At 37.1% G+C, this 18,759-nt stretch overlaps 3 protein-coding genes across 4 annotated transcripts; 2 read left to right on the top strand and 1 right to left on the bottom strand.

Moving 5' to 3' along the window:
- The first annotated feature begins 253 nt into the window (after positions 1-253).
- LOC111805804 (cyclin-dependent kinase F-1) lies at positions 254-2,827 on the top strand. Its single transcript, XM_023691036.2, has 2 exons — positions 254-894; positions 1,482-2,827. Exons 1-2 carry the CDS (start codon positions 388-390, stop codon positions 2,421-2,423), a joined length of 1,449 nt encoding a protein of 482 aa, XP_023546804.2. The 5' UTR covers positions 254-387; the 3' UTR covers positions 2,424-2,827.
- A 780-nt stretch (positions 2,828-3,607) lies between these two features.
- On the top strand, positions 3,608-7,924 carry LOC111804701 (Tesmin/TSO1-like CXC domain-containing protein). Of its 2 annotated transcripts, none has more exons than XM_023689457.2 (8): positions 3,608-4,311; positions 4,674-4,781; positions 5,259-5,436; positions 5,834-6,193; positions 6,332-6,429; positions 6,508-6,602; positions 6,759-7,175; positions 7,435-7,924. In XM_023689457.2, the coding sequence occupies exons 1-8, from the start codon at positions 4,025-4,027 to the stop codon at positions 7,659-7,661; spliced, it is 1,770 nt and encodes a 589-aa protein (XP_023545225.2). In that variant the 5' UTR covers positions 3,608-4,024; the 3' UTR covers positions 7,662-7,924. The 2 variants fall into 2 exon arrangements, with proteins under 2 accessions (XP_023545225.2, XP_023545224.2); XM_023689456.2 differs by having other exon boundaries at positions 6,329-6,429.
- Positions 7,925-9,512: 1,588 nt separating this feature from the next.
- Positions 9,513-17,545, bottom strand: LOC111805343 (peroxisomal fatty acid beta-oxidation multifunctional protein AIM1). The gene is made up of 18 exons (XM_023690377.2): positions 17,294-17,545; positions 17,100-17,171; positions 16,274-16,336; positions 16,131-16,187; positions 15,937-16,004; positions 15,772-15,853; positions 15,596-15,651; positions 14,703-15,005; positions 14,421-14,507; positions 14,063-14,237; positions 13,002-13,123; positions 12,647-12,810; positions 11,551-11,805; positions 10,918-11,039; positions 10,693-10,814; positions 10,430-10,578; positions 10,015-10,153; positions 9,513-9,866 (listed from the first exon to the last, which is right to left on the bottom strand). Exons 1-18 carry the CDS (start codon positions 17,385-17,387, stop codon positions 9,822-9,824), a joined length of 2,175 nt encoding a protein of 724 aa, XP_023546145.1. The 5' UTR covers positions 17,388-17,545; the 3' UTR covers positions 9,513-9,821.
- Between the last annotated feature and the right edge of the window lie 1,214 nt (positions 17,546-18,759).

Raw genomic sequence — 18,759 nt, 5'->3', positions numbered from 1 at the left:
ATAGATACTCGTGGAATGAGTTAGATTGGGTTAGGATATTTTTTTAGACTGAACCTAATTATTCAACCTAAACAGAGACCGAACCCAATTATTCAACTCAAACAGAAAATTGGTGGATAGTTGATTCAAATTTGTTTTTAATAAAAGTTACCTCTCAATTTAAATATATATTTTGATATTGATTATATTAAAATCTATCCAATTTGTATAATAATTTGGTTATGTTTATATAATAAATTAATGACGGCGGCATTTTGCCTTCGGTTGTTCACCGTCCGGCGACTTGTTCCTTTTCACCTTCCGGCGAAAATTAACTGTAACTGTAAGGATTTTCCATAACCCCTATATTCAAAAACCCTAGAACGCACACTCCAAAATCGTTCGCAAATGGAATCTCCACCGGCCAAGAGCTGGAGCATCCACACTCGGCCGGATATCATCCAGAAGTACCAGATCCTCGAGCGAGTCGGATCCGGTGCTTATTCCGATGTTCACCGTGCGCGACGGCTCTCCGACGGCGTCATCGTCGCTTTGAAGGAGATCCACGATTATCAATCGGCGTTCCGCGAAATCGAGGCGCTCCAAATCCTTCAAGGTTCGCCTAATATCGTCGTTCTGCACGAGTACTTTTGGCGCGAAGATGAAGATGCCGTGCTTGTTCTCGAGTTTATGAGAACGGATTTGGCCACCGTTATAGCGGAGGCGAAGAAGCGAGGATCGGACGGGGTAGAATCCGGGCGTGGACTAGCGGTCGGGGAGGTGAAACGGTGGATGATCCAGATTTTGAGTGGCCTTGATGCTTGTCATAGGAATATGATCGTGCATAGGGATTTGAAACCTAGCAACTTGTTGATATCCGATGATGGCGTGCTCAAGCTTGCCGATTTTGGACAGGTTATTCTCTTTCAATCTTCTTTTTAGTATAAGATCCGCAAGGAAAGAGCTTACCGAATATAATTACAGTCGAATGTGGAGATTCTTTACACACTCTGTTCCTCAAATTTAGCTCGTTTTTGTGAGGAACCACTGTGAAAGATCCATTCAACTCATTAGTTGCAGGTTGGACGTTTCTAACTTATTGCTTGTAGATTGATCCCCGCAGAATTTTGAGAGAAATAACCTGAAATTTTGATTAAATGTTGTGTTCATCTGTTCATATCGAAGGTTTTTGATTCTTTTTTGTACCAAGTTCTAGCAGAAGATCCATGAAGCTGAACTTGTACTTGATATGCTGTAGGTGTGATTTCTGGACATTGATGCTTCTGTTCTTACCTGTAGGAATTCTTTGTTTTTGTTTTTGTTTTGTTATCTACTTTCTATGTTTCGAATTTCAAGCACAAAAAACCAAATGGTTATCAAAATGAAGATCATTGTAAATAATTTCAAAAACTAAATGGTTATCAATGTTTTGAATCTGAAGGAGGAAGAGTATGATATTGATTTCTTGTTCATAAAAGAATGAGTTTGATGTTGGTTTTCAGGCAAGAATACTCATGGCGCCTGAATATGTTGAACCAAATGGGATCTCTCAACCATGTGAGATGAACTCTTCAGATCAAGTACCTGCTTCTCAGCCCTCTGCAATTTTTCCTGGAACGGAAAGCTCGGTTCGAGAAGGTAACAGAATTGAAGAGCAAGAACCGATCGGCAAAGAGGAATATTTTAGCGATTTAGGCGAGCTGAAAGCAAGAAATTCAGCAAATGAATTTGACAAGGAAACATATACTTATGATGGAGATACATCTTGCTTAGCAACATGTACCACGAGTGACCTTGAAGATGATCCATTTAAAGGTTCATCATATTCTTATGAAATTGAAGGAGGAGTTCCGGCAGATGATGGTCAAGGTTCGCTCACTTCATGCGTCGGTACTCGCTGGTTCAGGGCTCCCGAATTACTCTATGGCTCAACGAGCTACGGTTTGGAGATCGACTTATGGTCGTTGGGCTGCATTTTTGCTGAACTTTTTACATTGGAACCTCTTTTTCCAGGAACTGCTGACATTGATCAAATGAGCAAAATTTTCACTACTCTTGGCAACTTGACTGAAGATTCATGGCCAGGTTGTTCTGAACTTCCTGATTTCCATATTATATCATTCAACACAATAGAAAAGCCAATCGGTTTAGAAGCATGTCTTCCCAACTGCTCTCCTGATGAAATTTCTATCGTTAAAAGACTGCTTTGTTACGACCCGGCTAACCGAGCGACTGCCATGGAATTGCTCCAAGATAAGTATTTCACTGAGGATCCATTCCCAGTTCCGTTGGCTGAGCTTCGTGTTCCTTTGACCAGAAGTGGACAGGATGAGGATTCTCCTGCTGGATGGTACGATTACGATGAGTCCGATTCCGATATGGATGAACTCGGCCCCGTGAATGTTACCACCAGTGCCACTGGTTACTCGATACAATTTGATTGAACAATGGGATTCAGGTGTTCCTAAATTCTTGAAACTATACTTTGTTTCAGTTATTACTTGTAAGGAAAGACTTCCTTGGTACATCCTGAAGCTCCCCAAAAGCATGGAGAATTTGGATAATGTCGGGACGATCGTTCCGATACCCTTCTCGAGGAATGTTGTGTTGGAGAGTTCAGAGGTCGGAATCGTCATTCCGACGTCATTCTTGAAGAATGTCGGATCTGTTAATGTAATTTATGTATAATTGCACAACCAAAGATGTGAGTTTACCTCCCCTTCCTTTCATTTCAAGGACATCAAGCCTTGTTTTTGTGTGTCCCAAACTGGCCATGACTGTGGTTCCTTGTCTTGCTTTGTGTTTAATGCTCTTTCTTGAAAATGGATAGTTATCATCTTCAACTCGACCCGACCACGTACTCGAAAACAGAATCCTGCCTCTACAATTCCACTCAGCCACGTCATCTACAACTCTACCTAACCACGAACTCAATAACCAAAATTCTGCATTTACAACTCAATTCGGTCACGTACTCGAAAACAGAATCCTGCCCCTACAATTCGACTCAGCCACGTTCTTGAAACAAAACCCTGTATTTACAACTCTGACTCAACCACGTACTCGAAACACAGAATCCTACCTCTACAGCTCAACTCGAGCTCGGCCAGGTTCTTGAAAACAAAATTGTGCATCAACAAGTTATATATATGTCCCTTGAATTCTAATGAGGAAAAGGTTTCAATTTTGAAGGAATGAATTAATAAAATTATTAGGCTGTCCAACTACTTGTGACAGTCTATTTAGCGCCAAATTTGTTTTATTTCCTTTCTTTATTGAATGGAATCTTGGACTAATTCCCTCCTTTTGTCCTCACACTTTTCCACTTTATTCAGCCAATCAGTCACGCCCACGTGTCCATTAGATAATATCTTGTGGGGATATTTTACGTGGCGGAATGTTAATGGCTGTTTGATTTCCATGTGAAAAATACTGGATCCTTGCCCTCGACAATTTTGTCGAAAATCTACAGCCCTCAGAATCTGACGGTCCAAAATCTACGCAAGGCTCGCTTCTATGAATTTTTACCGTTGGATTATATCGAATTGTTTTCACCGTTAGATTTGACCATTGGCCTTAATCGCACCGTCCAATATTTACAAAATTGAAATTTCAAAATCTCGGAAGAGAGAGGGAGGAAAGAAGAAGAACAAAAGGCCTTTTTTGCTCCTATCCTTCCTCTTTCCTTCGGAGCTCTCTTCAATTCACAGTTCAAAAAACCCTAAATAATTTGATTCATCTGCTCTGGTTTTTGCTTTCTCTGTGGTTGCTGTACGCGAGGGTGACGGTCCTTCTAATTTTGGTTTTTTGTTGCTGAGTTTCGGCGTAATATTTGAGCTTCAAAAGCATAATTTTATCTGGTGTTGGAATTTTTTCTGGTGGTGTTTTGATTGATATTTGGATCTGAAAGTTGGACGATTTGAAGTTGGCTTGGGGAATTCCATTTTTGAATTGAAGAGTTGATTGATTGTTCGAGTTTGATTTTCCTTTCTTGCGGATAATCTGGAATAGTGGCGAGATTATTGAAATTTAGGATTTAAATTTGATGGGGGAAGAAGATTCCGTAGGTGCACCTCAGAAGAAGGCTCAATCGGAGGGTGCTGCGTTGAGTAATTCTTCGTCATCGGATATTCCATCTAAGAAGCTCGCTAGGCAGCTCGATTTCACCGGCTATGGAGGCGCCTCGCATCCTCAATCTCATTCAGACCCGCATTCACAGCCACAGGCTCCATTAGTAGCTCAAAATCTTCCGCAAGCTCCGCCAAAGCCACCGCCGCAGATGGTGGCGGCGTCGATCGCATCTTTGGCGCCTCATTCGTCAGTAAGAGCTGTGTAAGTCTCTGCAATCTCGTTTGCTGAATTTAGTGTTCAATCTTACAATAGAATAAGAATCCATACGCAATCGGAGCTGTTAACAATCCAATTTTGGTCTGAAGAAAACTCATCCAAACGCCTTGAATCTTTTTAGCATGACGAGATATCGCTTAATTCGACTCATTTCTACTCGATGCTTTAGCTTGCGGATTCACTTTGAGATGTACAGTTTTATGATTCCGATTTGAAATTTGAAATTCACTTTAAGATGCATAGAGATTTGTGGCTCTTTATGTTGCTGTTCATAGTCTTAAATTTTCGCGCACGTTATTAGAAATTACTCAGTTAATATTAAGGGATGGTACTTTTTTCTTAAATAGGAAACCAGAATCACCAATGTCAAGAGCAAGACCTGCCATTGAAGCTAAAGACAGTACTCCTAAGAAGCAAAAACAGTGTAACTGTAAACATTCGCGGTGTCTAAAATTGTAAGTTCATCATTCTTTGAGCTTCTGACAAACACTTTTTTACATTTTTCTTTCTCTATTCAGTAATTTCTATGATGATACTGATATAGTAGATGCTTGTGGATGGAAACAAAAGATTTTTGGTGCTTGCAAACAGTTTCCTCATTTAGATATTTTTCCAAAAAAGAACAAAAAATTGGCGTTTTGAAGTTCGTTCCGCTGTATTATCTATTTCATTGTTTGCTTATATGTTTCATATATGCAACTTTTGGAGGTTTAGAGGCAAACTATGGCTTTTGGTGAAGGCCATTGCAGATATTGTGATTTATGATTTATCTTTTGCAGCTTCTTATCTCCTTGTTTTATCAATTCCTCAACGTCCGAATTTATGACTGGAATGAATTATAAAATGATTGTGTTTATAAATCATTTGGAAGTTATTGCTGTCAAATATCTTTATTTATTAGCAAAGAGTAATTTGCTCACCAATTTGAGCAGGTACTGTGAATGCTTTGCTTCTGGAATATACTGTGATGGTTGCAACTGCATAAATTGTTATAACAATGTTGAAAATGATACTGCTAGAAGAGAAGCAGTTGAAGCTACATTAGAGCGTAACCCAAATGCGTTTCGACCAAAAATTGCAAGCAGCCCTCATGGGATGCGGGACAACAGGGTATGAAAGTCGTTTGAATAACAATTGTTCTACCTTTTATACATATCATAGCTTGTGTCATAGCTCTGCCTTTTGTTTGTATCATAGCTTGTATTACAAGTTGCAGATTTTGCAGTTTATTATTAATTTTCTGAAATTTTTTGTGCAATCCCTTGGGGTTTCAACTAAACCAAAAAAAGGGTGAAAGGCCGGAATATCATTTGCTTGCACACTCCCTCCCGTTTTTTTCCATTTAAAATCTTCGGTGCCTCTTGTTTTATACGTAGATTAGATGCAGTGGTATTGCAATGAGTATTCAAGCATGGTATAAATGAGTGGCATGACATCAAATATGCATACATATAATCTGTGGAACTTGTTGATGATGTGCACAATGGACTGTTTTGAAATCATGCAGGAGGAGGCGGGGGAGTTGCTGATGTTGGGTAAGCACAATAAGGGATGCCACTGCAAGAAGTCGGGTTGTCTAAAGAAATATTGCGAGTGTTTCCAGGCGAACATTCTCTGCTCCGAAAATTGTAAATGTATGGACTGCAAGAATTTTGAGGGAAGTGAAGAGAGACAAGCTCTTTTCCATGGAGATCATGGTAACAACATAGCATTCATTCAACAAGCAGCCAATGCTGCCATAACTGGAGCTATTGGCTCCTCTGGCTATGCTTCACCTCCTGTATCCAAGAAAAGAAAAGGCCAAGAACTCTACTTTGGACTGACAGCCAAGGAACTACCCGCTCATAGGCCAGTGCCATTTCAACAGGTGAACCCACTCATTTTATGTAGAAATTTGGTAGAAACTAATTCAAAAGAAACATAACTTTATATTGCTTTTCACAAGAAGCTGTGTTAATAGGACTGCTCTTGTACTGATCATCCTGGTGTTGACGGTACTTAGCAGGCAAATCATATCAGAGTCGCTGCTCCTCCGCTACCGTCCTTCCCCATTGCTGGCGTTGGAACCCCATCATTGTTGGGTCCTTCAAAGTTTACATATAGGTATAATCTCTTCGATTCAAGATAATGTTGTTGGCCGTATTCTTGGACTTAGGACTAATATCCGTGTAATTGTTGAAGGTCTTTAATGGCAGACATCATTCAATCACAAGATTTGAAGGATCTTTGCTCGGTTTTGGTTGTGCTGTCGAGTGAAGCTGCCAAGACATATCAAGGTATTATTATGGTTTTATCCTCTCACTCCTCTCTACCTCTATTTTTTTTTGTTTTTTTTTTTACTCAATTCCTAGTACTTTGGTTCGGTCTTCTAAGAAGTTGAGCAAAAGTTGTAAAATGGACCTTTTGAAAACGTCCTCTTTTTCACTATCCAGACCAAACAAATGCCACAGAAAAGCAATCTGATGCCCAGACAGAAACTTCTGCTGCATCATCCACTCAAGATAGGTTGCAGAAAAAAGATGCATCTGATGAGAAAGCTGCAGCCGATGATCGTTCAAGTGCGAACCAGACTGATAAAACAACCCCCGACGATTCCAATTCAGATGGTGGAGATGTGCCAAAGGGCGCGCCCATGTCTCCTGGAACGTTAGCTTTGATGTGCGATGAGCAAGATACAATGCTAATGGCTACTGCTTCCCCCAATAGATTAATGGGTCCTGGCTGCAGCACGTCTTCACAGCTGCCTCACGGACGAGACACGTCAGAGGTCTATGCGGAGCAGGAGAGGATCGTCCTTACAAAGCTTAGGGATTGTCTTAATAGACTCATCACTTTGGGAGAAATAAAAGGTAATTGCCTATGGGCTCCATAATGCATTTACTTCCAAGTATATGAATTACTCTTTATCGTATAGGTCTTTCGAGTAATCCGGGGTGTTTTGAAGGTTGAACCTGCCATTTTGATTGCATGCTTTGTGATAGATATATTAGTAGCTCCATAAATATCAGTTGTGCATTTCATTGTATTACAGAATGCAAATATTTCCTTGTGTTTTTTCTTCTCTGTTCCACAAAACTGATGGTGGTGCTGTTTCCTTGTGCATTACAGAGACACAATGTTCATCTTTAGCCAGAAGCGAAGTAGGTAATCAAGAACAACAATTTAACAACGGCGCGACAAATTCTAGAACTGAAACTCAGAGTAATACTGGTCAACTCAACAATAAAGTTACAAAATCTTCGATTCCACCGTCGGTGAAGACGTCGCAGACGGTAACTACAGCAGTCATGACCCTTAGTAACGACCAGCGACAGAAAGTTTTGCCTCTGTCTTGAAACTGGTAAACATCAAACCAAAGACTGACCGAAGTGTTCATAAAGAAAAAATGTAGCCTTATATTATTCATCGATGTGATATTAACTGGTCCGACCCTCATTCCGGGTTGTCCACACTGTGCTGACCCTACAGAGTTGGAGCTATATATTTAGACGAAACCGTTCCACGGATTTCTGCACTGTTGATGTAAGTTAAATTTTGATGTTTAAAGTTCCATTCTTGGTCATATAATGCTGTGAAATGCAAAGCCTCATGTTGCTCATATTGTCATTTAGATATGAATTGAGTTCTTTCCCATCTTAGCTTTGTAATTGTAGTTATTTTTCCTCCTTTTTTTGGGAGAGGTGAAAGGTAAGGGGTTCTTTTCATATTTCTACATGGAAATTCTTGCATGCCTTATTTCTTATTGGGTCAATTCTAGCTATAAGCTAATATCTGTTGCCTAGCTTCCTTTAGGGTTTTGATTTTTCTTACTTGACAACGACAAGATCTTGGTAAAAATTTCTTTAAATTACAAGCAAGTCCCTAAATTTTGAAGTTTTTGTCGATTAGTGTTTAATACTCTAACGCCAACATCTACTGCTAGCAGATATTGTCCTCTTTGGGCTTTCCCTTTCGGACTTCCTCTCAAGGCTTTAAAACGTGTCTGCTAGGGGAAGGTTTCCACACCCTTATAAATGGTGGTTTGTTCTCCTCCCCAACCAAGGTGGGACATCACAATCCACCCCCCTTTAGGGCCCAGCGTCTTCACTTACACTTTTTTCTTCCTCCAATCGATGTGGGACCGCCCCCAAATCCACCTGTTCTCCTCCCCAATCAAGGTGGGACATCACAATCCACCCCCCTTCAGGGCCCAGCGTCTTCACTGACACTTTTTCCTTCCTCCAATCGATGTGGGACCGCCCCCAAATCCACCCCCCCTTTGAGGTTCAGCGTCCTTACTGGCACACTGCCTCGTGTCTACCCCATTCGGGGAACAGTGAGAAGGCTGGCATATCGTCCAGTGTCTGGGTTTGATACTATTTGTAACGCCCTAGATCCACCGCTAGCAGATATTGTCCTCTTTGGGCTTTCACTTTCGGGCTTTCCCTTCAAGGCTTTAAAATGTGTAGTAGAAGGTTTTGTTTGTTCTCCTCCCATTTAATGAAAAAATAAAAAATAAAAGAATTAAAAATTAATTGACTTATTATTTACGTGGCTTTAGATTTTATGTTTAATATCGTAATTTTTTAAAAAGTTTTGATGAGCTTATTTTATTATTATTATTATTATTATTATTATTTTATCATTTGAATTTGGAATTACTTGCTTCATTGTTTTGGAAGGATATTTTATATAAATTGATTAATTACAATAGATAACGACTTGACAGCAAAGTTGCGATGAATCTTATTCTTTTTGCTTTGCTATTCTTTTTTAGCAAAAATTATTTTTTGTTTATTTATTGGTCATTAACTTTAGAAATTAGGTACTAAATAACTTTAAAATTAATCCTTTAAAAGCTGGAATTACCAAATGATGTAGCATACCCTTTTTTAAAATATTATTAAATAAAATCATTTTTTATTTGGTTAAAAAAAAGATATTGAATGTATACACGTAGAATATTTTTTATTATTGTTATATTGTGTTATTGTAATGAGAACGGAAAAGCCTCTTCTGTCCCCATCTCCGCCATCTATTTTATTTCTCATCTTCATAAAACATTTATTTTTACAAGGATCAGAGTAGTGATTCTCCCTTAAAACTTTGCAGGGATCGAGTTCATAAGTAAACATACATATTATCGATATAATCTCTAAAACTTTAAATTTTAATAAATTTTAATATTATAACATAGTCTTCAACAATTAAAAATAATTTTAATCTACTCCAATATTAAATAATTATCTGTTATCCAGTAATTATTAAACAACATACAAAATTTAAATGCTCTTCCAAAGTTCAAAGGACCATACTTAATCCAAGAGTACATTTCGAAATCCCCACACGCACATTATTGAACTAAAATACCTACCAAAAAAAGAACAAGAAAAAGAAGAAAAAGAACTCATAAAAATACAAGCAAACCATTTCTTGTTGCTTTTGCATTTGAGCGATTTCAAGGTCTACGAAAGGGAAGCTATTGCAGGACGATAGGGTAAAAGAAGCTTATTTGCTCAGAGTCGGGATCTCGACGCTGCATTTTCTGAAACGGCTTCGCTCTGCAAGTAAATGACCAAAATGTCATGTGCCCATTCATGGAGGGGAGGGAGAGAGAGAGAGAGAGAGAGAGAGAGAGAGAGAGAGAGAGAGAGAGATGGCATTCATACAGAATAATGTGAATAAGAGAGAAGAAAATAGAGATCTTACCAAAGGTATGCCTTTGGCTGCTCTTTCTTCTAGATACTTAGAGGGCTTGAAGAAATCGCCATATTGTTCTGACCATTTCTTGAGACTTGCATATACATGTTTAGGACCCACCAAATCCGCCCAAAACAGGAGACCACCGCTGCAAAAGATAGGGAGCCAATAACCATGAGCATAATCACTCACCAATATATGCATAATTAAAGCATCTAAGGTCAAAGGCTTCGTATTAAAAAAGGTTCAAATCTTCGTATTAAAAAAGTCGATGTTTCTCTTTTATTAATCTCGCAATCTTCTATTCTGGGTAATTTTTAATGTGTATATGGACTTTGTTTTCTTCAAGAGAAATGAAAATGGCAACCCAGTAGATTCTCAGATTATAGTAATCTAAAGAGGATAACAAGTGAAGTTTTAATACCGGTAGGAAGGAAAGCTCATTCCAAGAACAGTCGCAACATCAAGGTCGGACGGCCTAACGACGATTCCTTCTTCTACCACTCGACATCCCTCATTGACCACAGGAAAGAGTACCATTTCCAAAATTTGCTGATCAGAAACGGGTATAGGCTGCCGGAAGCAAACAAGAAGATTTAATACAGCAACTAGAAGATAGTGGTCATTTTATGCAGATTGTGCGTTCACGTTTATATAAATGGCGTCTGCTTGCACATTTTTAAGTACCTTTCCACTCGGCATAATGTTGGTAATGCGCCTAGACTCCTCCACAATTGGTAAAATTGAAGGATCAGGCTTTGGTTTGCTTCCTTTCTCATAAATATAGTAACCCCGACCATTGTTTTTACCTGCACGATAAAAATGCATATGCAGTTCACATTTCTGAACATGAATTCATTTTAGAGAAATATGCACACAAAAATAAGGTGATATTCTCAAGAATTTCAGTACCGTCGCGTCCATTTTTCCTCATCAGGTCAATCAAAGGTGAGAAGAAAACTCGACCCGCAAATGCGGCTGAAAATTCTTTCCATACTGCAGTTGCCACTCCATATCCGCTTAAATCCTGAAGCCTGTATGCATAAGAAGCAATTAAGATGGTGCAGATAGAGGATTTGAGATTAAGCAAGTCTTACATTACTCATGCATAGTTGTATATAAAATATGTACATCACTGACTGCCTTAATTCTGGTTTTGTGATTTTATAAAAAAAAAAAAAAAATATATATATATATATATATATATATATATATATATATATATATGGGTAACTTAGTGAATAATTTTTGACATACATATGAAGCATTGAACTGACCCCAACCTATTCCTTCTAAATATCTATCAAAATTGTATTATCTTGAGAGAGAGGTAAAGAAAACCACCATTGAACAGTGCTGGCCAGGGAGAAAATTGAATGTGAAATGAAGATACGATTCAAGAAATAAGAAAGAGACTAGTATCTTGTATGCCATGAGGTCAAATATAGAAAATAAATAATAATTCTCATATAAAGATGGGCAAGCAACATTGTTTATAACAAAGATAACAAGAGAAAAGATGCTAGTACTGAGGTATTGACTTACTGCAAAGGGCCCAAGGGAAGACCAAATTTGGTGATCACCCGGTCAATTCTGAACGGGTCGACACCTAAACTAATCAGAAAATGTGCAGCCTGAGCATATGGGAAAAATGCGCGGTTCACTGCAAATCCAGTGCGGTTGCCCACAACAACAGGAACCTTCTTTATGATTTTTCCAACATTCATAAGATCAAGAATCACTTGTGGGGAAGTCTTTTCTGTCCGTACAATTTCGAGGAGAGGCATAATGTGAGCAGGGCTGTCCATAGTAGAAAGGTGTGAACAAAAGTTGCTAATAATTAGTAATTGGATTGGGTGAAAGAAATTATATAAAAGAGACTGCATATTACGAAAATGAAAATAAAAACATCATGTAACCTCATGGCTTGGGAATCCTAATAGGTACACATAAGAAAAAAGATAACTCTTTGAGGTCAAGTAAGGCCTTCATTGAGGCAGTTAAGATCCATCCAATGTTACTCAAAATATTATCATGCTTATCCTTTGAAAATATGACGCGCATCTCAACATCTATTATACACTCGCAATAATTCTATGAACAGATGAAATTATAAAAGACAATCACAATACACGTTCCACCATAAGCTCAATATAATACAAGAAAATAAATATTAGATGCCCATGTAGATTGAGTACCAAAGAGAACTTCACAGTAAACATTGGATTCCAGTTCATATGTTTAACCTGATCCTGGATGATGCTTACTACTTCCGGTTATTTGTGCATGAAAGAAACTGCTATATCCTTTGAATTATTAGACTAGAACATTAATAATTTTGACTCCTGCAAACTACAAATCAGAAAAGGGAAAAAGGAGAAGTTCACTCTACAGTCCACATAACTTTCTTTTTCTTTTTTTTTTTTCTGAGCAAAAAATGGAAAACAACGTTCCTCACACACTGGTTGATGGAACTTAAGAGATTCAAAATGTTCCTTGAGATTCAATGCTGGTTGGCTTGGATTTGCACAGGGATTGACAGGAAGGAACGGTAAACTTGAATTTTAAAGAAAAAACAAACAAACAAACAAACAAACATAAAAAATAAAAATAAAAAACAAAAACAAAATTGGAATATGACCTGAAAAAATGCGCTCCAATTATTCGATCTGAGGATCTGGTTTTTTCTCCAATTAGATTGAGGTCGATAGTTGAGGTATTGGATGCCAATATACAGTGAGGAGGGCACACTTCCTCAATTTCACTAAATATCTTTTGTTTAAGGGGAACATTCTCAACAACCGCCTGCAAAAATGAGAATATGTCCTTGCCGTCAGTACAACATTAAAATTAAAAAGAATATATATGAATATTGAAGCCAGAAAGATTGTCATAAATAATAGTAATCTGATGTCACCACAACCAAACCAATGTCATTGTAATTTAGGAAACATTGCTGTTGAAAATAGAAAATAGAAACAAAATTAAGAATTCACCTCAATCACCATATCCACATCTTTGAAGTCTGAATAATCCAATGAACCTTTAAGAATCCGAAAGGCTTTATCTGCCTTATCTTCTGCCAGCTTGCCTTTCACTACTAAGCCTCGAAGATTTGCTGTCAAATAATTAACAGATATAATTCCAAGGACAATAACGTTCAATGATGCCCAATAATAATGCTTCTATTGAAATATAAAATAAAAATGAAAACAGTTAAAATACATTACAATTTTCGTTTTCAAGATTGAAGTAAAATCGTCATCAGCTTACAAGATGTACATTGTGAAACCTCAATCCCAATCTTGTTTGAATTTCTAAGGCATTCATATCCAAAAATCTTAGTTCCGTAATCTATAACTGTCAATTAGCACACTCCTTTTGTAAGGAACTTTCCTACTGGCTAGCATCAGACTGTCAAGAAATGGATCTTCTGCTAACGATTACAAGCCACAAATATATTACATCCATGCATACATATATATAGTCCTTCAGAAAAGTATCCCTAGCTTGAAAAGTTAAAATCAAAGGAATTTCTTTGAAAAGTTTGGTCACTGAAGCGGAAGCCAAATTCATAGTTCAAAAGACACTCAAGACCAAGTGTACTATGATTGTTGTCTTCGTTGTTGTTATATATAATAATTTCAAATCAGAAAATAACATTACTATGTTCAAAATCCCTAAAACATTACATAATGATTGGCAAACATGCATTTTACAGTTTTGATTAACATGAATTGATACAGTGCAGAAACTCAATACATCTTAATGTTCATCTTCCAACTAATTCACAGTAGATAATCGATAGCATTAACAAGATTGACTAATTGACTGGGGTATAGCATCCTAGACAGATGTTGGACCTAATTCAACTCAAACTTCTGTTATGACCTGGCAAACATTTAGAAAATTGGACTATAACAATTAAACGGGGAAGTACTCCAGAGATAGTATCTTCCACAAAAACGAAACAAATGTGCAATGGTGCTAGTTACCCCAAAAGATGACAAACAAAATCTTAAGGCTGAAATAATACTAGTTTAATGAAAAATCCTACCTTCAATATTTTTTATTCCCTTTTGAAGATATTCAGCATTGATTTCCTTAAGAACAACATGGATGTTGCTTAAAATAAGAGCTGTTGCTATCCCGGAACCCATTAAACCACCCCCGATAACAGCAACTTTCTTCACTTGTCTTGGTTTAAGCCCACGGTCAGTAACATTTGGTACCTGAGAAGTTCAGAGGCACAGTATCAGTTAAACAAAGTTAGGTACTGATTCTTCTGGAAACCATAAATAAAATTGAAGAAAGACATGCCATATTGGAACACATCATGGGAAAGAAATAGTGGATTCCTTTTTTTGGTTGCGTAAGGAGATAGAGGGTCTTAGTTTCTTGCATCAATAATGTACCTTTGATATTAAGCGCTGGGAAAAAAAGACATGAACGAGACCTTTGGCAGTGTCCGTTGCTACAAGTTCCTTGAATACTTTTTCCTCCTGCCACAATCATTGTTAAGTTAGTAACCTTGCCAGCACCGAGTAACAAGCCAGATATTTCAGCAAAAATAAAATTAAAACAAAAAACAACACCACCACCAAAAAATCAAAATTGGTGCAACGAAACCAAGTTGATCCTGGCACACAGGAAAATACACCTTAAGACAACGTATGCAGAATCTAATACAAAGGTACCTTTAGAACTCCACTATATCCTCCATGAATTATTCCCTCTTCAATAACATCAATGCACGCAAGGTGCTGTGGTGTGTTTGGTGCAATCTTTTTTGCCAGCTCTCTAGCAGATTTTAGTGCCACACGAGCTTCAGCCAGGGACCCAATTTTGTCTGTCCTATGAAGAGTACGGATCCATGGTTTGCGTCTATCAGCAATATCTAAAGCCCACTTTCTAGCTACTTTCATCAACTCATTTGGACTGACAACATCATCTATAAGACCTAGCTTCTTTCCTTCTTCGGATGTGATAGTTTTAGATAACTGCGTAAAATGCAAAAAGAGAGAGAGAGAGAGAGAGAGAGAGAGAGAGAGAGAGTAATCACACACTATGCTGTAACAATCAATCTGAAGAGAAGTTTAAGCCTACTTCCTAACAAAGTATAGGTACCAAATTATTTTTATAAGAATATAGAGGCCAAGAATATTTTCCCAAATAGAAAAATGAAAAATTTTGGGTATCTTTACTTTAATAGATACATCAAAATAGTTGAGGAACCAATCATATCATTAAACATTTTCTTATTTCCCTCCAGTTATAGAAAAGTTAGATGTGGTGACTGAAACACCAAAAACGGCAACTACCCGAGCTAATGATAGAGGCAAGAACACTTTTTTTGATACGTATGTTGATTGAGGTGCTGGGTGAGGGCTTAAAGACCCTAATTTACTTCCTTCAAATTAACGTCTAAGATAAAATGGCATCTAATGAATTATGTCTACTAAGAATTTTTATGTAGGGCTAGTCCTAACAAACAATAGCAACTATCCAGTATCCTAGTCTATCCCAACCCATTACAGATTCCAATACTGTGTCATGAAAACCAAAGTAGAAAAGAGAATGTTCAACATACCAGCATCATTTCAATAGCTTTTGATAGGCCTACAAGTCTGGGAAGTCGTTGAGTGCCTGATAAACCAACCAGTACTCAGAAACTCAGTGACTGTTTTTAAGAGAGGGAAAAAAAGGAATCGAATGCTACATTCCTCATAGTTGAGACTAAAGAATATGTTCAAAATAAAAATTTACCTCCAAATCCTGGAATTACTCCAAGAGTCAACTCTGGTAAACCAAGTTGAACTTTAGGAACAGCAATACGCGCATGGCTTGCCTGTATAAAGATGAATGATGTGATGCATCCAAAAATGAGGGGGAAAAAAAGGAATGAGACGATGCTCAACATGAAGTACGAACCAAAGCCATTTCTAACCCTCCCCCCAAAGCAAGTCCTTCGATGGCAGCAACAATTGGCTTCTTGGCATCTGCACTTATGGGAAAACAACACTGAATTATGGAGTTTCATTTTCATAAACAAACAAGTTCCATTGAACAATGAAAATCTTTCAGATAATAAGCGAGATAACACTAAAAAATGACATGAGAAGAACCTTCCATTGTGTTGACTGCAATATCAACAGAGACATCAGGCAGGAGGGACACGTCCCCTGCAATTTAAGACCATTTGAAAAGTTAAATTCTTGAACAAACTTCTCCAGCTTTAAATTCCTAACTTGAGTTAATATAAACGCACCAGTCTTGTGAATCTTTTCAAAAACGTTGATGTCAAACCCACCAGAGAACTTTCCTCCTTTGCCTTCAGTAAATTAAATTAAACGTTCAAAATAAGATAGGAGCAAAACAACAAGGATGTTACTCAAATTTCAGAAATCCTGAAATGCTAAACACAAGAATATAAGTTACTAGTTCATGTAGGAAAAATTCCTCAATATGCAGGGCCAAAGACGTGATTGCTAGTTGTGTTGTGCTATCTATAATTAAGCCAAAGAAGTAAACTGGTGATGTACAAAGATAGGCGACAAGTAATCATTTATGTTACCATGGAAACTATGCATAGCTATATATTTATATATCTGATTTGATAAGGGGAAAATTGAAATATGAAAACATAATAACTAAAAACCCATTTGATAATCATTTGCGTTCTAAAAATTAAGCTTATTCTAAGACCCGATTACAGAAAGGACCCAAAATGAAACACACTCGAAATAACTTGACGTAGAACAACTTAACATGCAATTCAGATTTTCATAATGAATTCGCTTTTCCTCATTACTTTCCTGCCGTTCTGGGGATTTTGTCAAAAGTGTATGCACGGACTCCGTCTAAATCAAAATTGGATTTAATTGAAATTACATCGAGCGAGTTTAATGTTTGGTGTTTGGTTAATTCAATCCATCAGCTCGCGCTAAATAATTCGAACATAATGTACGGATGCATCACGAGGAGACTACCTGATCTAAGCAAAACCAATCACAAAAAAAAATCTTGAAGTAATTTCCAACCAGCTCAAGTAACCAGCATGTGCTCAAAACATTGAGCTGGAGATTGATTCTTACCAGTCAAAACGACAGCCTTCACATCATTTCTCCTCATCGCCTCATCAAATTTCAACTTCAAGGCAGGAAACACTGCATGTCCAGAAACAAAAATCCAAAAAATAAATATAAACACAAACAAAACGCAAAAGAAAGAACTAACAAAGAGAAAGAGATTAAAAATAATAAATAAATAAATAAAATCTCAGACTCACTGGATCTTGCTAGAGCGTTTACAGGAGGATTAGACATGGTGATCACAGCAACGCCATCATTTCCGACCTCCATGGTGATTGAAGGTTCCGCCATGATCGAATAGCTTCCGTTAAGTTTCGTCTACAACTCTCTCTTGATTTCAGCAAAGAAACCAAAATCAAGACGAAATCGAAATGGATGAGCTCGTTTCTCGTTTGAAAACGAGTGTGTAGAAGATTTATACGGTCACTCAGCGATAAAGATGGCCGAGTTCGTGGATGGAAATAAATAATTCGTCGAAAATTTTATCGTTTTTTCCCGGAAAAGAATTGTTATTTCACGTGATCTATCATGTGCAAAGCACGAGCTGTTCATTTCCAGGTGGAGCGATATCATTGGTTAGAACTGGAAGCCTAGTCAGAGCCATTGATTCTATTGGTCAAGGATTGTCTACCTACCCCCATATGGTGGGAGCGGAAGCATGGGATTTTTCCTCATTCACATAATGCAATTGCCAAAACAAAAACATGGAAGTGACGTGGAAGTTACCTTGGCTTTATCCTGACCGACTGCCCGTACCCATAAGTCCTCGTTTCGGGTCGGGTTTCCCACCAAACCAACCCTATTTATTTTTATTATTTATTTTGTTATATTACACGCAAAATAATGGTAGGTAGGTTTATGTCCCCCAATTAAATTTTTCGTTTTTATTTTTAAATTTTTAAATTTTTTCTAAATTATAATTTATTGGAAGTTTTTGTTTTTAAATAATATAAATAAAGAAAATATATGCGATATTATTTATATTATTAATTGTGTGCAAATTAAAAATTAAAGTTTGGAAAAAATAGAGTGAAATAAATATTTGACAATAAAGAATTTATTAAAACTTTGAACACAGAGAAAGGGACAAAAGGACCGTTTTAGAGAGAGAAAAATAAAGTTTTTTTTTTTTAAATAAAATTAAGAGAGAAAAATAATAGAATTTAATTTTTTTTATTTATATACTTTTACAAATATTATTTACACTCCACGTTAGTTTATTTTAAATTTTGTACCCAATATTAGTTAATTATTTAAAATTATATTAAATAATTTGAATGCATTAAATAAGTCTATGACGTTGCATGAAAAATTGTTCAATACTCAATAAAACACGTGTGTTTTTGTATAACAATCGCACTTTTTCTACAACGGAATAGCGATTGTGCGGCACTTATTCTAATCCAACGAATAAGTCAATTGTGTAAAAATCGTATTTTGCGGATAATTTAAACGTATAAGTCGAGCCTCGTGTCACATTTTGAGAGAAAATGTGTTTATAAAACGTGGGCGAGGAAAATCATTGAAAACAAATTTGTAGAAAGAATTGTGAAAATCGATTGTGTTAAAAAACTGTAGGCAAGAGAGATTATAATTCTTGCTCGGTGAGGTTTGCTGACTACTTGATCCTCGATAGTACATTTGGAGGCAATTCATGTATGAC

Source organism: Cucurbita pepo, chromosome 11 (genome assembly GCF_057944985.1).
Source record: "Cucurbita pepo subsp. pepo isolate OVF chromosome 11, ASM5794498v1, whole genome shotgun sequence".
NCBI lineage: Eukaryota > Viridiplantae > Streptophyta > Magnoliopsida > Cucurbitales > Cucurbitaceae > Cucurbita > Cucurbita pepo.
Note: the sequence above shows the minus strand (reverse complement) of the source record. Positions and strands in the feature narration are given on the sequence as shown.